General features: G+C 41.9%; 1 protein-coding gene across 11 annotated transcripts in view; it reads right to left on the bottom strand.

The window, feature by feature from the left end:
- LOC146020380 (ubiquitin carboxyl-terminal hydrolase 22-A) overlaps nt 1-19,232 on the bottom strand; it is an 83,275-nt gene that overhangs the window by 59,952 nt on the left and 4,091 nt on the right. For 6 of the 11 annotated variants that reach the window (XM_083153459.1, XM_083153460.1, XM_083153464.1 and 3 more), the window contains exons 2-5: nt 18,615-18,685; nt 17,754-18,033; nt 6,589-6,721; nt 865-978 (exon numbers count right to left, since the gene is read on the bottom strand). In XM_083153459.1, coding sequence (XP_083009585.1) covers nt 865-978; nt 6,589-6,721; nt 17,754-17,873 — 367 coding nt within the window. In that variant the 5' untranslated portion in view covers nt 17,874-18,033; nt 18,615-18,685. The remainder of the gene's footprint in view (nt 1-864; nt 979-6,588; nt 6,722-17,753; nt 18,034-18,614; nt 18,686-19,232) is intronic. The other 5 variants (XM_083153463.1, XM_083153465.1, XM_083153467.1 and 2 more) reach the window with 1 other exon arrangement.

Genomic DNA, 19,232 nt, shown 5'->3' with positions numbered 1-19,232 from the left:
AATCATACTTGTCTGGTGAACATCAGAGATTCCCTGTGACAGACAGGCTGCATCAGTCTTTATAGGCAGGAAAACTGAAGCGTCTGAATTTAGAAGGTGCACTGGGTCAAAGTACATCATCCACCTGCTGTTGCCATCTGTTTGTTAAGAGGCAAAGATCTTAATGTAGTTACACTAGCCGACATCAAATAGTATCCTCCAAGCACCTGTATATGCTGACTATGCTATATGCTGCATCCGCCTATTCCTTCAATTTTACAGGTTTGTGAGTGCAGTTTGAGGATATTAGCTGCTGTCAGACATCATCATATAGGTCACAAAGGCAGAAGTAATCAATTTAGAGCACTGAACTAGTAACCATGGTTTGTGTTCACCTAGTAACACAATAAAAAGAAAATATAGGCACACCAAATCTCAATCTCGTTCCCTAAACGCCACCCGGTAACCGAAGATGCAGAGAGTGAGCGCACGTATTACTGCGTCCAGCTTTCAACATGCAAACAGCATTTATGAAAACCTAGATTTAAGTCTCCTTTACACACAAATACACTGCAAGATATACTTGTGTATGGAAGGGACAATTTAGTGACGGAAACATAACATGTCAATGCTAATTAAACCTACAAAAAAAAAAAAAATAAGTGCCCTTCCCAGCAAAACAAGTTATATAAAAAGGCAGAGCACCAACATATCACCATTGGATAAAATATCACAGCAGACAGTTTTAGTGCAGAAACTGTGGCGATATGGAAAGTCTAACAAAATACCTTTGCGCGATTTGTACCAGTACAAAATATACATGAACAGTTTAGGAAATCATAGCAGTTATATCCCATTACCAAACGATAGACACAAATAAAATACCTTGCAATTTCCATGCTTTTCTTTGTTCTTCTTTGGCAACTTGCTCCATGTCTTTGTCATATATATAATCTTGACACATAAAGCAGTATATACCCCCATATAACAAATCTATGGCTGGGAAGAAAAGAAAAAAAACACAATAGAACAATATTATTGGAGAAAGTAAAAAATATGTTTTATTGGTTATAAAATATTGAAATTAAATCTATCTTTAAGCATTGTAAAATATCAACTAACAATGTCCATAACCATTTCTTTAGCAGCGTGCAGTCGATTTGTAGCCTGTAAACTCAATGAGTGGAGTGGTCAAAAATTAGATTTGTGAGCTTCAAATTAATCTCTGTTCCTGCAGTGTGATTGTATGCAAATTGGCAGGCAATTCAACGTATTTAATAAGAGACTAGGTTGGTGCAGAGGGGACATATTGGTAAAGTTACAAAAAACCTAGGGTATAATAGAGAGTCAACATATACATTACGTTCCAGTATTACACAATCCCTTTAATTGCAGTAAGCCCAAAATAGGGAAAAATGATTAAGCCACAAATGATTATTTCTGCTGCATGCCATTAATGAAAGTTACAACAAAAGGATAGTATAGACAGTGATAATATTGACATTGAACAGGCCGACACAAGGATCGCCCAAAAGAAGCCCCTAACCCCCTTAGCCAGCCGCTCGCCCTATTCTATGTTCCTGGGGAATACATGCCATCAGAGGACAGAGGATTTCCACCCAATGGTGAGCGTTGCCGCTATTGCAGCAAACCCGCTGCATATAGCAGCGACCCTTGCCATTTCCACCTGAATGAAAAAACCCAGTGAGGTGGAATTCAGTTGAATACTGACCCATTAGCTGTGACTGGGAGCAATAGACCCTGCTCACCATGTGGCATTGCATACATATTCAAATATGTGACTGTATACCATTATAGAAACATGCAAAGCGATCATACCAGAATATTATAGTCAAAATAGTTTGCAGATACAGGTTGAGCATCCCTTATCAGAATATCAGTTTATCTGAATTATTTCGAAAACCGTAATTTCCATAATGTACTTTTTTCTGCTGGCCCTGCTGACCACTGAGCACTTTTATTATTATAATTTTATTTATAAGGCGCCACAAGTGTTTCGCAGCGCCGTACAAAGGAACAATACAGGGAGACAAAACTTGGCATAACATTGAATAAATAACAAAAATACAGTACAAATAAAGAGCACCACAGTTCAATACACATTACAGCTTAAATGTAAGTAGTGAGGACTCAATCAACATACAACTAGAGGCTTGAGGCCAATGATGGAGAGGAGTATGCAGACGAAGATGGGCACTGAGTGTTGGAGTAAAGGAGAGATGTGAGTGAAATGTGAAGAGAAGTGGGCTTTGACAACTGGAGGGAAGAGGGCCCTACTCGGAGGAGCTTACAATCTAGTAGGAAGGGGAGACAGACAGATTACAAGAGGTTTATATACAAAGTAGGAACAGATGACTCTCTTTGTTGGGGCACAACTTAGTTTAAAAATGTTTTTTTATTAGTATTTGTTAAAAGTTTTTATTATAGGGGGACTCTCTGAACACCTTCCAACACTATTATAAGGGTGTAATAAATTCAAGACAGGGAAAGGAGAGATGTTAAATCTATATGTGACTCAGTAGGACAAATTGATAAAGAAACAATTTCATCAAATTGAAACTTTATCAAATAATATTTGTGTCAGCCGTGGTCAAAACATGTTCTCAATAAAGGGATATCATCCCATGAGGCATTATAATCGCCTGGCTGATTTTAATTTTTTTGTTTTTTTGCTTGCGTGACAAAAAAATAAATATGGTGTGTAATAATATAAGATTAAATAAAGTGTATAGTGAATGTGGAAAGAATCAAAAAGTATATATTAGTCTAAGACCATAAAATTATGGCGAAAATATGATTTTCTTAGTGACTGTCATGGGGGGTACCCATAGTGTATATTTCTGCGGTACTATAAGCGGTTCGGCTTATTACTCATATATCGTATTTACACTGAGCTTAAATTTGTTATTACTCATATATCACATCTATACTGAGCATAACTTCACAACCTGTATATACATGCGGGATGGACAGAATATAAATGAAGATATGAGATGCTCTCATTGGGCTCAACCATTTCTGCTTTTCTGCCGTGTGTCTCTAGGACAGTGAACGGACCGAATGAGAGAATGTTAAAGCTGAGGCCAAGATAGTGAGTGCACTTTAGAAGGAAGAAAAAAGTAGGGATCTGCTGTTGCTCTCCAGTCTCATGTATCACCCCTGTTAGTAAGAACCAGCGCAAGGGGTCAAATGATGGCTGGGTTCAATGAGAGTCCCTTAGTAAGAGGCAAGTACAATCCTAATACAAGGGTACATCATTTCAACATTTCCTCATATATCAATCATAAACTTATGTTGTGCCTTCTATATACTCATTATACCGTTCTTCCCACAAAAAATCATACTCATTTAGCTCCCCATCAATCTGAGAATAGCTATACAAGTAAGGCTTAGGTGCCTTGCAAACAGATCAAAAAATGGAGAAAATCGATTCAACAACAGGTAAGTGGGAGAAGTAATCTCCCTGTGATACTCATCGTATTTCTGCTCAGTGTTCTATGCCCCAAATGGCAGCCTCCCCTCCGTGACAGTCACTCCTTCTGGACGCCCGTTTCGCCCCTGCTTGTTCACCACCTGGTGAACAAGCAGGGGCGAAACGGGCGTCCAGAAGGAGTGACTGTCACGGAGGGGAGGCTGCCATTTGGGGCATAGAACACTGAGCAGAAATACGATGAGTATCACAGGGAGATTACTTCTCCCACTTACCTGTTGTTGAATCGATTTTCTCCATTTTTTGATCTGTTTGCAAGGCACCTAAGCCTTACTTGTATAGCTATTCTCAGATTGATGGGGAGCTAAATGAGTATGATTTTTTGTGGGAAGAACGGTATAATGAGTATATAGAAGGCACAACATAAGTTTATGATTGATATATGAGGAAATGTTGAAATGATGTACCCTTGTATTAGGATTGTACTTGCCTCTTACTAAGGGACTCTCATTGAACCCAGCCATCATTTGACCCCTTGCGCTGGTTCTTACTAACAGGGGTGATACATGAGACTGGTGAGCAACAGCAGATCCCTACTTTTTTCTTCCTTCTAAAGTGCACTCACTATCTTGGCCTCAGCTTTAACATTCTCTCATTCGGTCCGTTCACTGTCCTAGAGACACACGGCAGAAAAGCAGAAATGGTTGAGCCCAATGAGAGCATCTCATATCTTCATTTATATTCTGTCCATCCCGCATGTATATACAGGTTGTGAAGTTATGCTCAGTATAGATGTGATATATGAGTAATAACAAATTTAAGCTCAGTGTAAATACGATATATGAGTAATAAGCCGAACCGCTTATAGTACCGCAGAAATATACACTATGGGTACCCCCCATGACAGTCACTAAGAAAATCATATTTTCGCCATAATTTTATGGTCTTAGACTAATATATACTTTTTGATTCTTTCCACATTCACTATACACTTTATTTAATCTTATATTATTACACACCATATTTATTTTTTTGTCACGCAAGCAAAAAAACAAAAAAATTAAAATCAGCCAGGCGATTATAATGCCTCATGGGATGATATCCCTTTATTGAGAACATGTTTTGACCACGGCTGACACAAATATTATTTGATAAAGTTTCAATTTGATGAAATTGTTTCTTTATCAATTTGTCCTACTGAGTCACATATAGATTTAACATCTCTCCTTTCCCTGTCTTGAATTTATTACACCCTTATAATAGTGTTGGAAGGTGTTCAGAGAGTCCCCCTATAATAAAAACTTTTAACAAATACTAATAAAAAAACATTTTTAAACTAAGTTGTGCCCCAACAAAGAGTCATCTGTTCCTACTTTGTATATAAATGTATTATATTATGACTCATGGGAGCACCACCAACAAATTAAGATGCAATAGGACAAGAGTCCAAAAATAAAATTTGATAGTTGGTTCATAGATTGTATAAGAATAAGAGTCAGTGCCAGTCCTTCCCCTGTTAGATTACAAGAGGTGCAAGCGAGGGGGTGGTGGTTAGATAGCAGGATGTAAACAGGAAACAGGCAAGGGGTCGGAGAACCAGCTGGTTTATGCAGTAGAAGGGTACGCTTTGATGAATAGGTGAGTTTTCAGTGCCCGTTTGAAGCTTTACACATCCTCTGGCAGATAAAAGGGTTCCCATGTGACACTCCCCACCAAGCTGTTCAGCATTCCCGGTCCCAATTATGTATTGCGCGGGTCACCTCTACACACGCGCAATGCATCACTGGGACATGGATGCCTCACGCTGTGGACGCCTGTGAAGTCGGGAGCGCTCCTGAAGCAAGATGCTACCAGGCGAGTATGAAACTCCAAAATTTGGAATAATCAGTTATCCAAAATGCTTCTAGTGCTGAGCATTTCAGATAAGGGACACTCAAAATGTAACACTTTACATAAAACGAAAACCATTGGTATACGGAGCAAAAGATGAAATGTGCTAAATACAGCCTGTGTAACTACAAGCACAAAGAAAAAAAACTACGTAAGGCGATTGGTGTTTTAAATGGAGAGAATTTGATTTAATTCTACAGTCCCCTGCAGCAATTTATAAAGCCCTTCTGTATGGGGGATCAATTGTGTAGATATTGGTAATAGATTGCGCTATGGACCGTAGAATATATTAGACGATTCTACTTCCCATGAATCAAATAGTTGCAGTAATCATAAATTAAATAAAAAAATCTTTACTAGGTTATTGGGAACAATTACAATAATAAAGATATAGTTATAACAAAAGTTAATATTAAAATGGTGATTCCATGTAAGAAAGTATTTTTCCTTTATTGAAACTTCTGCTGTGCTGGGTCTTGCAGGTATTAATGAATGGTATAGATTAATGAATATCTAACATTTTAAGGTGAGCTCACCTGACCCAAGCTCCCCAATGTTTGGGGGAGATGCGCTCCTTTGTGGATGGCCCAATTCTCGGTAAATGAATATGTATAGGCGAAGAGGTGCGGTTTTTCTCCAGCTCTGCAAATGAGGTGAATTGGCTGCCGCTTCCCTGGCCTTCCCTCGGCAAGCTGGTCAGTGCACCCTGCGGCAACTGTATAGCAGCCCAGATGGATTGACACGCTCGCCCCTGGTTGATTAAGCGTGTCCCAGCCGACAAGTTTCCAGGCGCCGCCGGAGGATCTCAGTATCTGTCACGCAGGCTGAAGAGGTCAGGTGTATAACAGCTGTCAAATAGCCAACCTCCACTGAAAGTTTGTATGTCTGTCTCTCGGCACTTCAGTTGATGGATTTAAGATGCTGGAGAAACACCTCACTTGGTGCAGGCAGGTGAGTGTGCACTGCAGCAACGGTAATCTCACTGGCCTCGGGAGCAATTACCGTTGTGAGAATTGGATCTTGTTCTCTCAGGCCGGTATTGCAAGTGGTAGCACACTCGCGGGTTCTCCTGAAAGATTCCTAAACGCGTTTCGTCACGCTCACGTGACTTTTTCAATAGGAGACTCAATTTTGTGTAACTACGCACCAAACCTCAGAATTCACTGATTTCAGCACAAATTGTTGCATTGGAGGTTAAATGGAAAAAATAGATACACTAAAATTACACAACTTGCTACCTATTTAACTGAGAATTTGGAATAACTTACCTAGATTATGTCTCTTTACCTTCGCGTGTTCGTGAATATGTTTCTTAGTAAAACAGCCAAAGAACACACAGTATAAGCAAGAGTGGAGCCTGTTCAAGTGGGCACCACACATGTGACAGATACACGATTTAGCCTGCAAAAACAAAACATAAAAAATTACTATTTAAAGATTGTTACATGTGAGGGTTTGCCTTTATAAACTGAGAACATAAAAGTTGATTTCGCTTTGGTGCACTGAACAGTACTCAGGTCTCCTGCTCTGTAGGAAGCACTATGACCATGGCAAAGACATGCAATCAAGAGACTAAAAAGGTGGCCATACACCTCCAGATTTATTGTCAGACTGGTTGGAACAAAAATCTGGTAATATCTGATTGACAGTTGTCAGTTTTCCAGGATTTCCAAGCAAATGGTCAACTGTCACCTGCATTCATCAGTTACTAAGGTTTTGTTCCAACCAGCCAGATTGGACAATAAATCTGTAGGTGTATGGCCACCTTTAGGCTGGGTATACATTAGACTATGTGTACCCAGCACAGGAGGATTAGCAAATGCATACGTTATGCAATAGCAAGGGGACAGGCATGCTGCATTTCGCAGTATGGCTCTTGCTAGCTATAACCTTCATCGTTCTGCATGTACAGACGACAGAGCACATCACTTACAACACGTAACTTATTATGGTTAAAGATATATAAGTGATGTGGTGAGCGCACACTAGACTAGACATGTCAAAACTATGGCCCTCCAGCTGTTGTGAAACTACAAGGCATGATGGGACAATGATGAACCGAAACGTCGACTTACTATGAATGGAACAAACCGTTGCTGAACTTAACGTGGTGTGGCGAGTGCCCTCCTTCCCTCTAAATGCTATAAAATATATTCTATTACATATTTTCTTTTATGCCGTTCAATGGCACCTAACCCTAGGTCTCTGCCATCCCAATAACTACTTCAGTGTCCTATCCCCCCAATGCAACTAAATTTACCATGTTTTTGTACTAAATGGCCTTGTACTGTAAAATAGTTTTGTTTTTGCTAATTTATGTATTTTCAGGCACTACAGAACCCTTGTGCTACCATACAAGAATGATGAGAGGTAAGAACAGAGTAGGGAGTGAATAATGTATGTAGAGAAGTGAAATTAAGCAAAGTTCAAAAAAAGATGGAGGCTTTGCATATGGTCTATTACCATATAAAATAAGGTGTTTTTAGAAAAAAAAAAATGAAATAAAATCACCCATACAGTTGTAAACGTATAAGGCCACGGTCAGATGGAGCCATATGTGTGACTGATGGTGCCACATAATGAAGCATCATTCTTTCAGCATGCACATGTGAACAACAAGTAACACTGCACCTGGACAAACCATGCTACAATGCAGAAGAGGTAGATGTAACATGTAACGCAAGATTTAGATAAGAGAATGGTCTGTCCAAAGAAATATCTAAAGCGCTGTAAAAACTAAGCTGTGCAGGAGCAGCCAGTGTTTACCATGCAAGCAAAGACAAATGTATTCGAACCTCTTCCATTACAACATGTGTTATCAAGGAGCAGTTACTTGTTCTTTTTTTTTTTGCTTTACTCTCACTTCGGACTGAGGCCCAACAGGAGATACCATGTTTATGTTAATGACAAAGGGTTTTATGTATACCATAGTCTCTGGCAATATAGTTAATTTACCAGCCCCTCCTTACATAGGCAAATCTAAGGGGTGGTCTGGGGGAGCACCGGTACACGCATTAGACCGCAAAGAAATGACAGCTGGGCAGAGAGCGCTGTGCGCTGCCTGGCTGTATAGTCAGTGGCAGATTTAGGGGGCAGATTCAAGTGTCTCACACTGAGCAGTCTTGCCGGGGCCTTCACACGGCCAGTCACACACAAACAGTGTGTCTCTGCCCATGGCGTCTGCTCTCCCTGCTGCTGATTTTCCCTTGAAACCGGAACTCCAGTAAGCTGTATCTTCCCATATAGTGACCACGCATGGGCCTGACAGATTGCGCAGGTGCTGTAGTCTGGAACTTCCGGTTATAGAAGAAACTCAGCCGCAGGGAGAGGAGATGCCGCGCTGTTCATGTGTGAACCGCCGTGTGAAGGACCCTGCGCTGCTCACTTCTCTCACTGCCGGGCTGAGGGTAAACTGTGAGACAAAGACACTCCTTCCAGCTCCTGAGTGTAACTGCTGCCAACGTAATGCGCCTAGTGCCCCTGACTATCTCACTGACCCCCATCTCAGTGTCTCCCACTCTACCAGCCCAGGTTATTCTCCCTGCCCTACTCCAACCAACTGCCCCCTCAGCAAGTCTCCCTCCCTAGCCAGGCCAGTCACAGTGTCCACCCTAATTAAGCCCAGTGTTCCCCCTTCTCCTGCCTAGTGACCCCCTTCCCATGTCATTGCCTCCATCCCAGTTCCCACCGATATATCACCCACATCTTTTCCCTGTCAATCTTTCCCTGGATACAACATTCCCATTGAGGCCACGGGAATGCTTATGACGCCACACCCACTTTTGCAGGAGCGACGCTATTTTCAACTCTCCCGCTGGACCGCAAGCTCCTATTGGCTCGCAGTCCTGCAGGAGTTGAATATAGCGACGGACCTGGTTTGACTATACAGCCGGTAGCGCACAGCTCTCTGCAAGGCTGTCATTGCTTTAAATTGTGTCAGTTTCCCTCCCCCTTGGCAACAAGCAATTTCCCTCCCCCTTGGCAACAAGCAAAAGCCCCCTAGCAATGACCATGTAGGTAAGCGGAACTTCTGTGTCATATGTAATGGGCATCATTGTGTGTGTTATAATGTGTGATGGGCATCATGGTGTGGCATAATGTGTGACGGGCATCACGGTGTGTGGCCTTATGAGTAATGGGTATTACAGAGTTTGCTAAAATGTTTAATGGGCATTACGGTGTGTTGTATAATGTGTAATTCCACACCCCTTTTGGGATGTTACACCTTCCCTTGAAGCCACACCTCCTATTCGTCACGCAGGGTCCCTGCAGCATGAGTAGTTAAATCTGGGTCCAGCCATTATCATATTTCTAGATTAGCCTATGCCTCCTTCCATTTCATAGAACTATGAATATCAGATGGAAACATATCAGTTGGCCACTGGGGACATTTACTCAAGTGACAGAGGCAGTATGGGGTCTGAGAGCTATAAGGAAGGATTAGATGTGCTTGTCATTAAATAAGGTTTGTTTAAAGATATATCTATATGCGACTCAACCTGAATACCCATTTGCTACAAGTAACTGCCTTACCCAGAAGAGGCAGTAATTTATCTTACCACTAATTAAAAACAATATAACACTAAAGGAGGATATTATCCCAATTTCTTTCTTAATTTTTTTGTTCTTTAAAAAAAATGGAAAATAAGGAAAACCATAAGACCTTCTGTCTAATATGGACCAATTGACGAAGGACAATAGTAAAAGGTGCCCACACACCAAGATTTATTAACCCTTTAACACTAGAAAGCCTGAAGGGGTAATTTCGACCACTTACCAATGAAAAGGGTGTTGCCTTTCAGCAATTTGGTTTCCTACTAATCTGATTTTTTGTGAATTTTCATAATTAAAAGGTCTCAAACAACCCACCAAAAATGTGTTTGTGTAGGGTCAATATTTGGGAATATATTTCAAGGAATACCTTGAATGACAAGAGTTGTGTTGCATATAAATTCCTTTAAAATGTATGAGACTTATGTTCTGAAACATGGCCAGGGTGCATTGACCGTGTACAGGGGAAAAAGCAAAAGAAGGTCATCCTCAGCTCACTTCACCCAGATGTTAATATTGGTAAAGATGCAAAGAGGTTTCCCAACACTGCATCCTATTACAACAAAGCAAAAGCAGGAGTGGATACAGTTGATCAGATGGAAAGTAAATACAGTGTAACAACTGGAAGTAGAAGGTCTTTACAAGTCCTCTACAACACCCTCAATTTGGCAGCTGACAATGCAAGGATTTTGTATAACCCTGTCACAGGTTATAAAAAAAAAAAAAAAAAAATTTATATATATATATATATATATATATATATATATATATATATATATATATATATATATATATATATATATATATATATATATATATATATATATATATATATATATATATATATATATCTCTATCAGTCTTCTTACATTTATTCTACAACTAGCAGGGGAACTTCTTCAAAAATATGTTACTACTAGAAAGGATCCAGCAGCAATAATGCCACCAGCTCAATGTACAGAATATGTCGATTTCAGCCGAAAACAACACAAATGTCAGATTGGAAATAATTGTAAGGGAAATAAAACACGTAAACGTTGTGACCATGCAGGCAGCTTGTGTGTGGTAAATGCACAGCAAATTTGAAGAAAATCATTGTGTGCCAAAACTGTGTGACCTAGACTCAAAGACCATGTCAAGAAATATAATCATTTTGTTTCATGGTACTTGTTGTTTTCGGTAATTTTTTCATAATTTATGGGTACTATGGGTTTCCTAGCACGGCGCCCATAGCAGGTGATCGCATACCTTAACTTAAGGTATGCGATGGATGCGACCAACGCAATTTCAGGGCTATTTTTAGCCTTTTCCCCGACAATTAATAAATTGCGTCCATCACATGCCTTAAGTTAAGGCATGCGATGCGACGGACGCGATTTTACATAGGGAACAATGTTAAATGGGGCCAATGGACCCGATTTTTCATTGTATACCCACCCTTATGGGTATTTTACATGTGAAATGCCCCCCCATTGTTAACGCCACCCCACGATGAACGTCACCCGAAGTGTGGCGAGCGCAGCGAGCCCGCGAGGGGTGGCGGTACTAGTCCTCTGACCTTTTCATACCCCCACTATCCACGTCGGCTTGGAGTTGATTTTATATAGTGTGGCAAGCGCAGCGAGCCACCGATCCCAAAGTGTGGCGAGCCCCGCGAGGGGACGTGTAATACCTGTGAAGTAATGCGGGGCTCGCTGCGCTCACCACGCTTCGGGCTCGATGGCTCGTCACACTATGTAAAATCATCTCCACGCCGACGTAGATAATGGGGGTATGAAAAGGTTGGAGGACACGTACCGCCGCCCCTTGCGGGCTCGCCACGCTTTGGGGTGGCGTTAACAATGGGGGGGCATTTATCATTGGGCCCAATGTAAAATCGGGTCTCAGGGACCATTTTATATTGGTTCCCATGTTAAAATCTCATCGCATGCGATTTGGTTGCATGCGATGGAAGCGATTTTTTAGGACCCGAAGGATACAATCAAAATCACAGGCGCCGTGCTAGGAAACAAGTATCAATTTATGTTATGTTTTTCGACATACTAATGTTTTTGGAGCTCGATTTAACATTAACTTTAGATGTTAGCATTGTTTTGTGTCAATCACTTTAAGAAATACATAAATCAATTTGTTGGTTTTTTTCCTGGGCTGTCAGACTGAATTTATATTACAGACCTAATTTCATCCCTATCGATTGTAACTTTGCGAGCAGGGCCCTCCTACCTCTATGTCGGTTTGTTTCTACCAAGTTTGTTTGATCACTGTTTCCAATTGTAAAGCACAACGGAATATGCTGCACAATATAAAGATACTGTTCCCGCTAGGCTGTTTTAGCGGGGCGCTGCGCCCTGCCCGATTTTTAAAGGGCAAAATGCGCCCTGCCCCTCCGGCAGCGCCCCGCTAAAACAGTCTGCCTGTGGTGTGATCAGGGAAGTAGATAGCAGTGCCCGGCGCTTCCCTGGCAGTGTAGAGCCTTCGGGGCGGCAGGACCCGCCCCCTTCTGTGACGGCCGGGCCCACCCCTTTTCATCACGGCACGCCCCTTTTGTGATGCTGGTTGCCCGGGACTGCCCAAAACAGTGACGTCGGCGGGCCCTGTCCGCCCCCTTTACGCTGCCCCCGTGCAGCGGCACCCTGCTCTCAGTAGTTCCTAGAAGGAACACTATAAGAAACTGCAAATAAATTAAATAATTGCAGTGAATATACCTTTTTAAATTCAATAGTTCTTAGTAGAAATTAAAAGTTCAAGTGATATACAAAAAAACCAATCTGTTTTGAATAAAAAAAATGTAGTCTTTTATGATAGGGGTCAAAATTACCCCTTCCAGGCTTTCTAGTAGCTAAAATGTCTAAAATTTGCCAGTCTTTCTAGTGTTAAGTGCCAACATCTATGAGAGTTGTACACGGTATCTGCTAAAAACGCAAGCATTGCTCAAATTGGTTATATAACTTCAAATAAAAAAAAAAAAAAAAATGGGGGAATTTTTTTTCTATATTTCCTATATATCATTAAACAACCCATATACCCTCTAATTATTTTACTTTCAATCATTTTGTGTGTTGGGCATGATCAGTGGTGTTCTGGATTTCAAGGGAAAGTGGACAGACATCAGATTGGACATGAATCTATCAGTGTGTCAGGAACCTTAAGATGTACCTGCTACTATTTTATCTATTTTATTCAGCTTTGGGGAGTTTTTTGACTGAAGGTGCCCACACACGCACCGATCCCGGCGGTGCGATGCTGTACGATGAGGTGCGCGCTCCCGCGGCACCTCATCGCACAGTACAAAAAGTATGTGCTGCACATACTTTTTGTACTAGATTTTTCTAGCATAGCATCGCATGCACATCGTATGCACAAGGCATACGATGCGAAGCTATGTGTGCTAGTTAAGCCCACAACGCACGCCGGGATCGGTGCGTGTGTGGGCACCTTAAGACTTATCCTTGTTGAACAATATATTGTCTTGATTTAGCATGCTATTTACTGCCTACATTTATTGATCTGCTAATTACCATTTAGCTCTTTTTGTGTGCTTTATATTTATACCACATCTTTTTTGCATTTTAATACAGTATAAATTAGGTACCTAAACCGTACAGTCATAAGAACTTGTTACATGTCTGCAGTGGTTTTCTATACACAGGCCGAGAAAATGAAAGGTACCATGGGGGGTTGTTGCTGCTAATTGGATTTACGCAAGCCATGGTCTCTGGCCAAAAAGATTTAAACCTAATTACATCCAATAGACCCTAATTTCATTTCATATGACCACACATACCACAGATAGGCGCTAACAGATAGAGAGAGATAGAGAGAGATAGAGAGAGATAGAGAGAGATTATATATATATATATATATATATATAGCAGTAAAGTCCGTCACTCCCTACTGGCTCCTGCTCCACTTAGAAACTTGGCCTGGGTGCCCGCTGTCAGCTGGAAGGTAGAGTGCATGAATATAATGGACAATGAATAGCGTCACTCCAGGTACTTGTGAACCGAATTTTACTGTAAAATGTCTACAGTGTTTTGGGCCGGAGCCCGTCTTCAGGACAGAAATTATATATACATATATATATATATATACACATACATACATACATATACATATATACACATATATACATATATACATATACACATATATATATACATATATACATATACACACACACACATATATATATAGAGATAGATAGAGAAAGGAGCAGAGAATGAGCACTTCATGGTGCATTAAACGATGTATAATTTATTGGAGATACAAGACTCATACCATATAAAAATCACACTGTGGACTGGATACCACACGGCAAAAGCAAAAAGCCAAGGCAAAACTGCTCACGATATCCCAGGACAAATAGCCGGACTAGACCACCAGAGAAGCCGCTGAACTGGCTTGCTAGACGGACCAAGGGATGCCGGAGGGAGATCAGCTGGAGGGACACGTCGTCGGCCACGCGCGTCCACCCAGTATATGTAGTGCCGGGCCTGTCAATCAAGGCAGGCCCAACACAGGAATTCCTATGTGTAAGTTTAACGGGGTCTGGTTCGGCTATTTGTCCTGGGATATCGTGAGCAGTTTTGCGTTGGCTTTTTGCTTTTGCCGTGTGGTATCCAGTACACAGTGTGAGTTTATATGGTACTAGTCTCTGACTCACATACCTTGGAGACCTCCAGGCCGTTAAACAAAGACGCCCTAAGTCCTGATAGACGAAGGGGCCTTGCACCAGAAGATCTCTTCTGAGAGGCAGTCTCCATGGTTCTTCTGCCAACATGCTTTGCAGACTTGTGTACCACACTCTCCGGGGCCAATCCGGTGCAATTAGGATTGCCTCCACCCTTTGGTGTCTGAGTCTTTGCAACACTCTCCCCAGAAGGGGAAGGGGCAGGAACAGGTACACCAGTCCGTACAACCACTGCGTAGTCAGAGCATCTATCGCCTCTGCTTGTGGATCCCTTGTCCTTGAGCAATACCTTTCCACTTGGTGGTTGGTACTCGAGGACATCATATCTATCTGTGGGAGCCACCACAGATCTACGATGCTTCTGAACACCTGAGGATGTAATCCCCATTCCCCGGGGTGAAGGTCGTGACGACTGAGAAAGTCCGCCTCCCAGTTGTCCACCCCAGGGATCAAAATGGCAGAGTTTGCCACTGCATGCATCTCTGTCCAAGCGAGAACCTTGAAGACTTCACGCATGCATGCTCTGCGTACCTCTGTGGCGATTTATATAAGCAACAGTCGTTGCATTGTCTGACTGGACTTGTATCGCCTGATGTTCCAGGAGGGAGTGAGCCTCCAGAAGAGCATAGTATACTGCCCTCAGCTCCAAGTTGTTTATGTGGAGCTGTGCTTCCAGGGGTGATCATCGGCCTTGGAACCGCATCCCCTGGGTTACCGCCCCCCAGCCTTACCCCCTGAGACCTTAACAGGGACATCATCTTCGCCATTACTTTGGTGAAAACTCGTGGGGCCGTCGAAAGTCCAAATGGTAGGGCTTGGAACTGGAACGGTTCGTCCAGAATTGCAAATCTCAGGAAGGCCTGGTGTGGAGCCCACACCGGTATGTGAAGGTATGCGTCCTTCACGTCGATGGACGCTAGATATTCTCCTTCTTCCAGTCCTGCAATAGCCGCCCTCAGGAATTCCATTTGGAATTTGAAAACCCTCAGATAGAGGTTCAGGGACTTTAAGTTTAAGATGGGTCGAATTGACCCATCTGGTTTTGGAACCACAAATAGGTTTGAAAAGTAACCCTTGTTCCTTTCTGAAGGGGGCACTGGTATAATCACCTGTGCTTGCACCAACTTCTGTACTGCGTGTCTGAGGATACTGCGATCCTCCGCTGCTGCTGGGAGTCCCGACCTGAAATATCTTTGAGGTGGTGGTCTTTTGAACTCCAGCTTGTAACCGTGAGAAATAATATCCCTGACCCAAGGGTCGAGGGAGGATGCATCCCACACATGGCTGAAACTTCAGCCGAGCCCCCACCACGAGAATATCCCAAGGTGGGAGGAGCCAGTCATGAGGCAGGCTTAGGCGCAGCTGCGCCTGTGCTGCGGTCTCTTCTCGTAGACGCCGTTGCCTTTCTGGGCTTACCCTGAGTGCCTCTATTGGCGGTGGAGCCCCCCTCGGGCCTTAGACCTAAATTTGGAGGTCCGAAAGGACTGCTGTGTATCCCCTGTAAAGGGGAGTCTCACCAGAGTGAAAGCTGACCGGAGGAAGGTGGACTTACCAGCTGTAGCTTTTGAAATTAAGTAATCTAACTCACTCCCGAATAGCCTATCCTCGGAGAAGGGGAGGCTTTCTACGCTGCGTTTGGAGTCCACGTCAGCGACCCATTGCCGCAGCCACAGTGCTCGGCGGCCCGACACAGCCATGGCAGAGTTACGGGCATTAATGGCTCCTTCTGTGCTTCACACATCATTTTAGCCCTGTCTTGGATCAGCCACAGTAGGTACATCCATGTCACCCAGCAGGCCTTCTTGTATCTGCCCTGCCCATGTAAAGATAGCTTTAGTCATCCAGCAACTAGCAAGCACCGGGAGTTGGGACGCCCCACTGGCTGTATACATAGCCTTTACCGTGCCATCTAGTTTTCTATCGACCATGTCTTTTAAGGTCGAAGTACCTGGGACTGGGAGTACAACCTTTTTTGAAAGGCAGGACACCGAAGCATCCACTACAGGGGGTTCCTCCCAAACCTTCCTGCCCGTAGGGTCAAAAGGAAAGGCAGACTTAAAACGCTTGGATAACGAGAAGAGTTTCTCTGGATTTTTCCAGGCAGCTTTAAACACATCTTCTAAGTCAGACTGTTCAGGAAAGACAATATCTTGCCTTCTATGTGACACAAAGAAGGGATCCCCTTCAGTAGGTGTTTCTAAAAGGTAAATCTAGTACCTCTCTAATAGCTAGGATCAAATTTTCAGTGCCCTGTATGCAAGTTTGTGACGCCTGTGAATCTACAACATCATCCCCATCGCCTATATCGGAGTCAGGTACAATGACATTGAGTGCCCGTTTACGGGACACCACTGGCATGGGTGTTAGAATATCCACCCTTGCAGAGAGCACTTTGAAATCCTGTTGTACCTGCTTAGTCTGCAAAGTAATAGTTGCCAGCTGTGATGATTCTCAAGTATGGCTTTCATGCCAGTAGCTCACGAGGGTTCTGAGAATCAGCCTGAGAACCACCACTGAGCTGTGGTGACATACATGCCCAACCTCCATACTGATGCAACTCTGGGTATTTAGTAAAGATGATAAAACTTTTTTCAGCTCACGTGTGGCTCTTTAAAGTGTGTCAGTTTTTGGATGAATGCGCCACGTCTTTTAAAATGTGATACCTGTGCAGATGGTCTTAAAAAAATAAACTTTTATGCTGAGAATATAGTAGAAAGGCACAATAAATCTGTATTTCGCCTGTGTCTGAACGATGTTCACACTTATATTAGGTCAAACCTGCACCACAGCAGCATCGGCGTGTATGTATAGGCAACCAACCGAATGGCTGCTGGGACTACCAAAACAAACATCACTGCTGAGTGGGCAAATTCAGGTTGTGAGGTCTGGTCCGACATAAGTATGTATATCAGGGGTTCCCTAATGTATTGTCCACTAATGACAAATAAATACAATGCAATATAAGCAAAATACACATAAAAGTCTATAAGAAACAGATTATACAATGCTACCGCTCCCCCCACTTAAGCGCAGAGGAGGAAAAAAAATGAATCCTGAGCAGTGCAACAGCAATTTATTGGAAAGCACTAATTTCCATGACATTCATGCTATCACTACGTGCACTAAACGTGTGTATTTTTAAATTATTTATTATCTATTTAGTAACTTCTCTATAAATGGGTGCAAATTTACCTTTCTTTTCCGAGTTTCAGGTGTCCCGCTCCACACAAAGCACTGATATATAGCACGCAGGTTCTGCTTCCAATTATCCACTTTAAAGCTGTTCACATGGGAGCAGCTGGCCGGACTCATGACAAACCCACATACACTCTCTGGGGGCGGGGGTCCGAGGACACAAGATGCTGCTCTCCAGAGAGGAGGAGGACAGGGCTGGATGCCCCGCCCTCCTCCTTTAGCAGTTTCTCCAAACTTTCTCTAAGTCTACCTCCGAGACATGGACAAATTTGATATCCTGCAAATACATGAAAATCAGAAAATAATCAGTATTCACATGAGTATGCTTAAATGGTCATATATAATAAGTGCACCGCAACAAAGAAAAAAACAATATTTGCTAATTTTCCAAATGGGAGAATAAACAATTGTTGCTACCAAGATAACATTTTTTTGTGGAAATTCTCCATTGTGAAGCAGGCAATTATTAAAACTGCAAAGAGAAAGGGCTGCCTATGACAACCAGATTTCATTTCTAAACTGCTGAAGATGAACAACAAAAAGTATACAATTGGTTGCTATGGCTCATGACAAGTGAATGGCGCTTTATTTTCCTTTGCAGTTTTCATAAATGTCAACCACTAGATTTACTGAAATTGATTACTTCATGGAAGTCTATGTTCCCTGTTAATTTATTATAAGGGTTCACTAAAACCTTGCAGAACCAGTAAAAAAAATAAAAAAATAAAAAAAAACTAAATACACTGCTAAATATTTAAGAGATTTTCAAATACTAAACAATTGGCTAAAAACAGACACTTCCAGATAAACAGATCGATAATAGCAATGAAGACTTTAGTATTAAAGAACAATTACTACCTATGTTATGTGATCTATTATCCAGCTTTCAGTTGTTGACATTTATTTAAAAGGTGACCCACTTGTCATATCTGATGGAAAAAAAAAATATTGGACAAATAAATATTTGTCAGTTTAATGTAGATCTTATATATTATTCCCAAATATACAGAATTCTAATACTGCGGTTAACTTATGAACTTGTAAGTGTTTTACTACTTGTAGCCAGAAGCCTCTGACAGACACAGAAATCACTGAAATGTCACTTTGCAATGACAACAAAGGACCAAATCATCCTTCAACTAAGAAAAATCAAGTCCAATGCATTAACTTACTAATATTTTGCCCAGGAACAGAGTGTATACCACCAATTTTGCATGCAGCAAAAATTTCAGAATGACATACTGATGTCTCACCATCTTTTATAGAAGAGAGCCAATCAGCAGCATATTTACACAGATGCAGACAATGCATAGCCATGATTGGCTGCTGCTATGGAGATCGCTGCTCTCCAGCACTTAATCAACATTGTCTGAGCATTAACTCAAGAGCAATAATATTATGTGGGGATGAAAGGAAAACAAGCTGCAAACACTCACTATATGACCAACAGCACAAGATTGTGATTATTAGAATGAT

Source organism: Crinia signifera, chromosome 7 (assembly GCF_055691185.1).
Source record: "Crinia signifera chromosome 7, ASM5569118v1, whole genome shotgun sequence".
Taxonomy (NCBI): Eukaryota; Metazoa; Chordata; class Amphibia; order Anura; family Myobatrachidae; genus Crinia; species Crinia signifera.
Note: the sequence above shows the minus strand (reverse complement) of the source record. Positions and strands in the feature narration are given on the sequence as shown.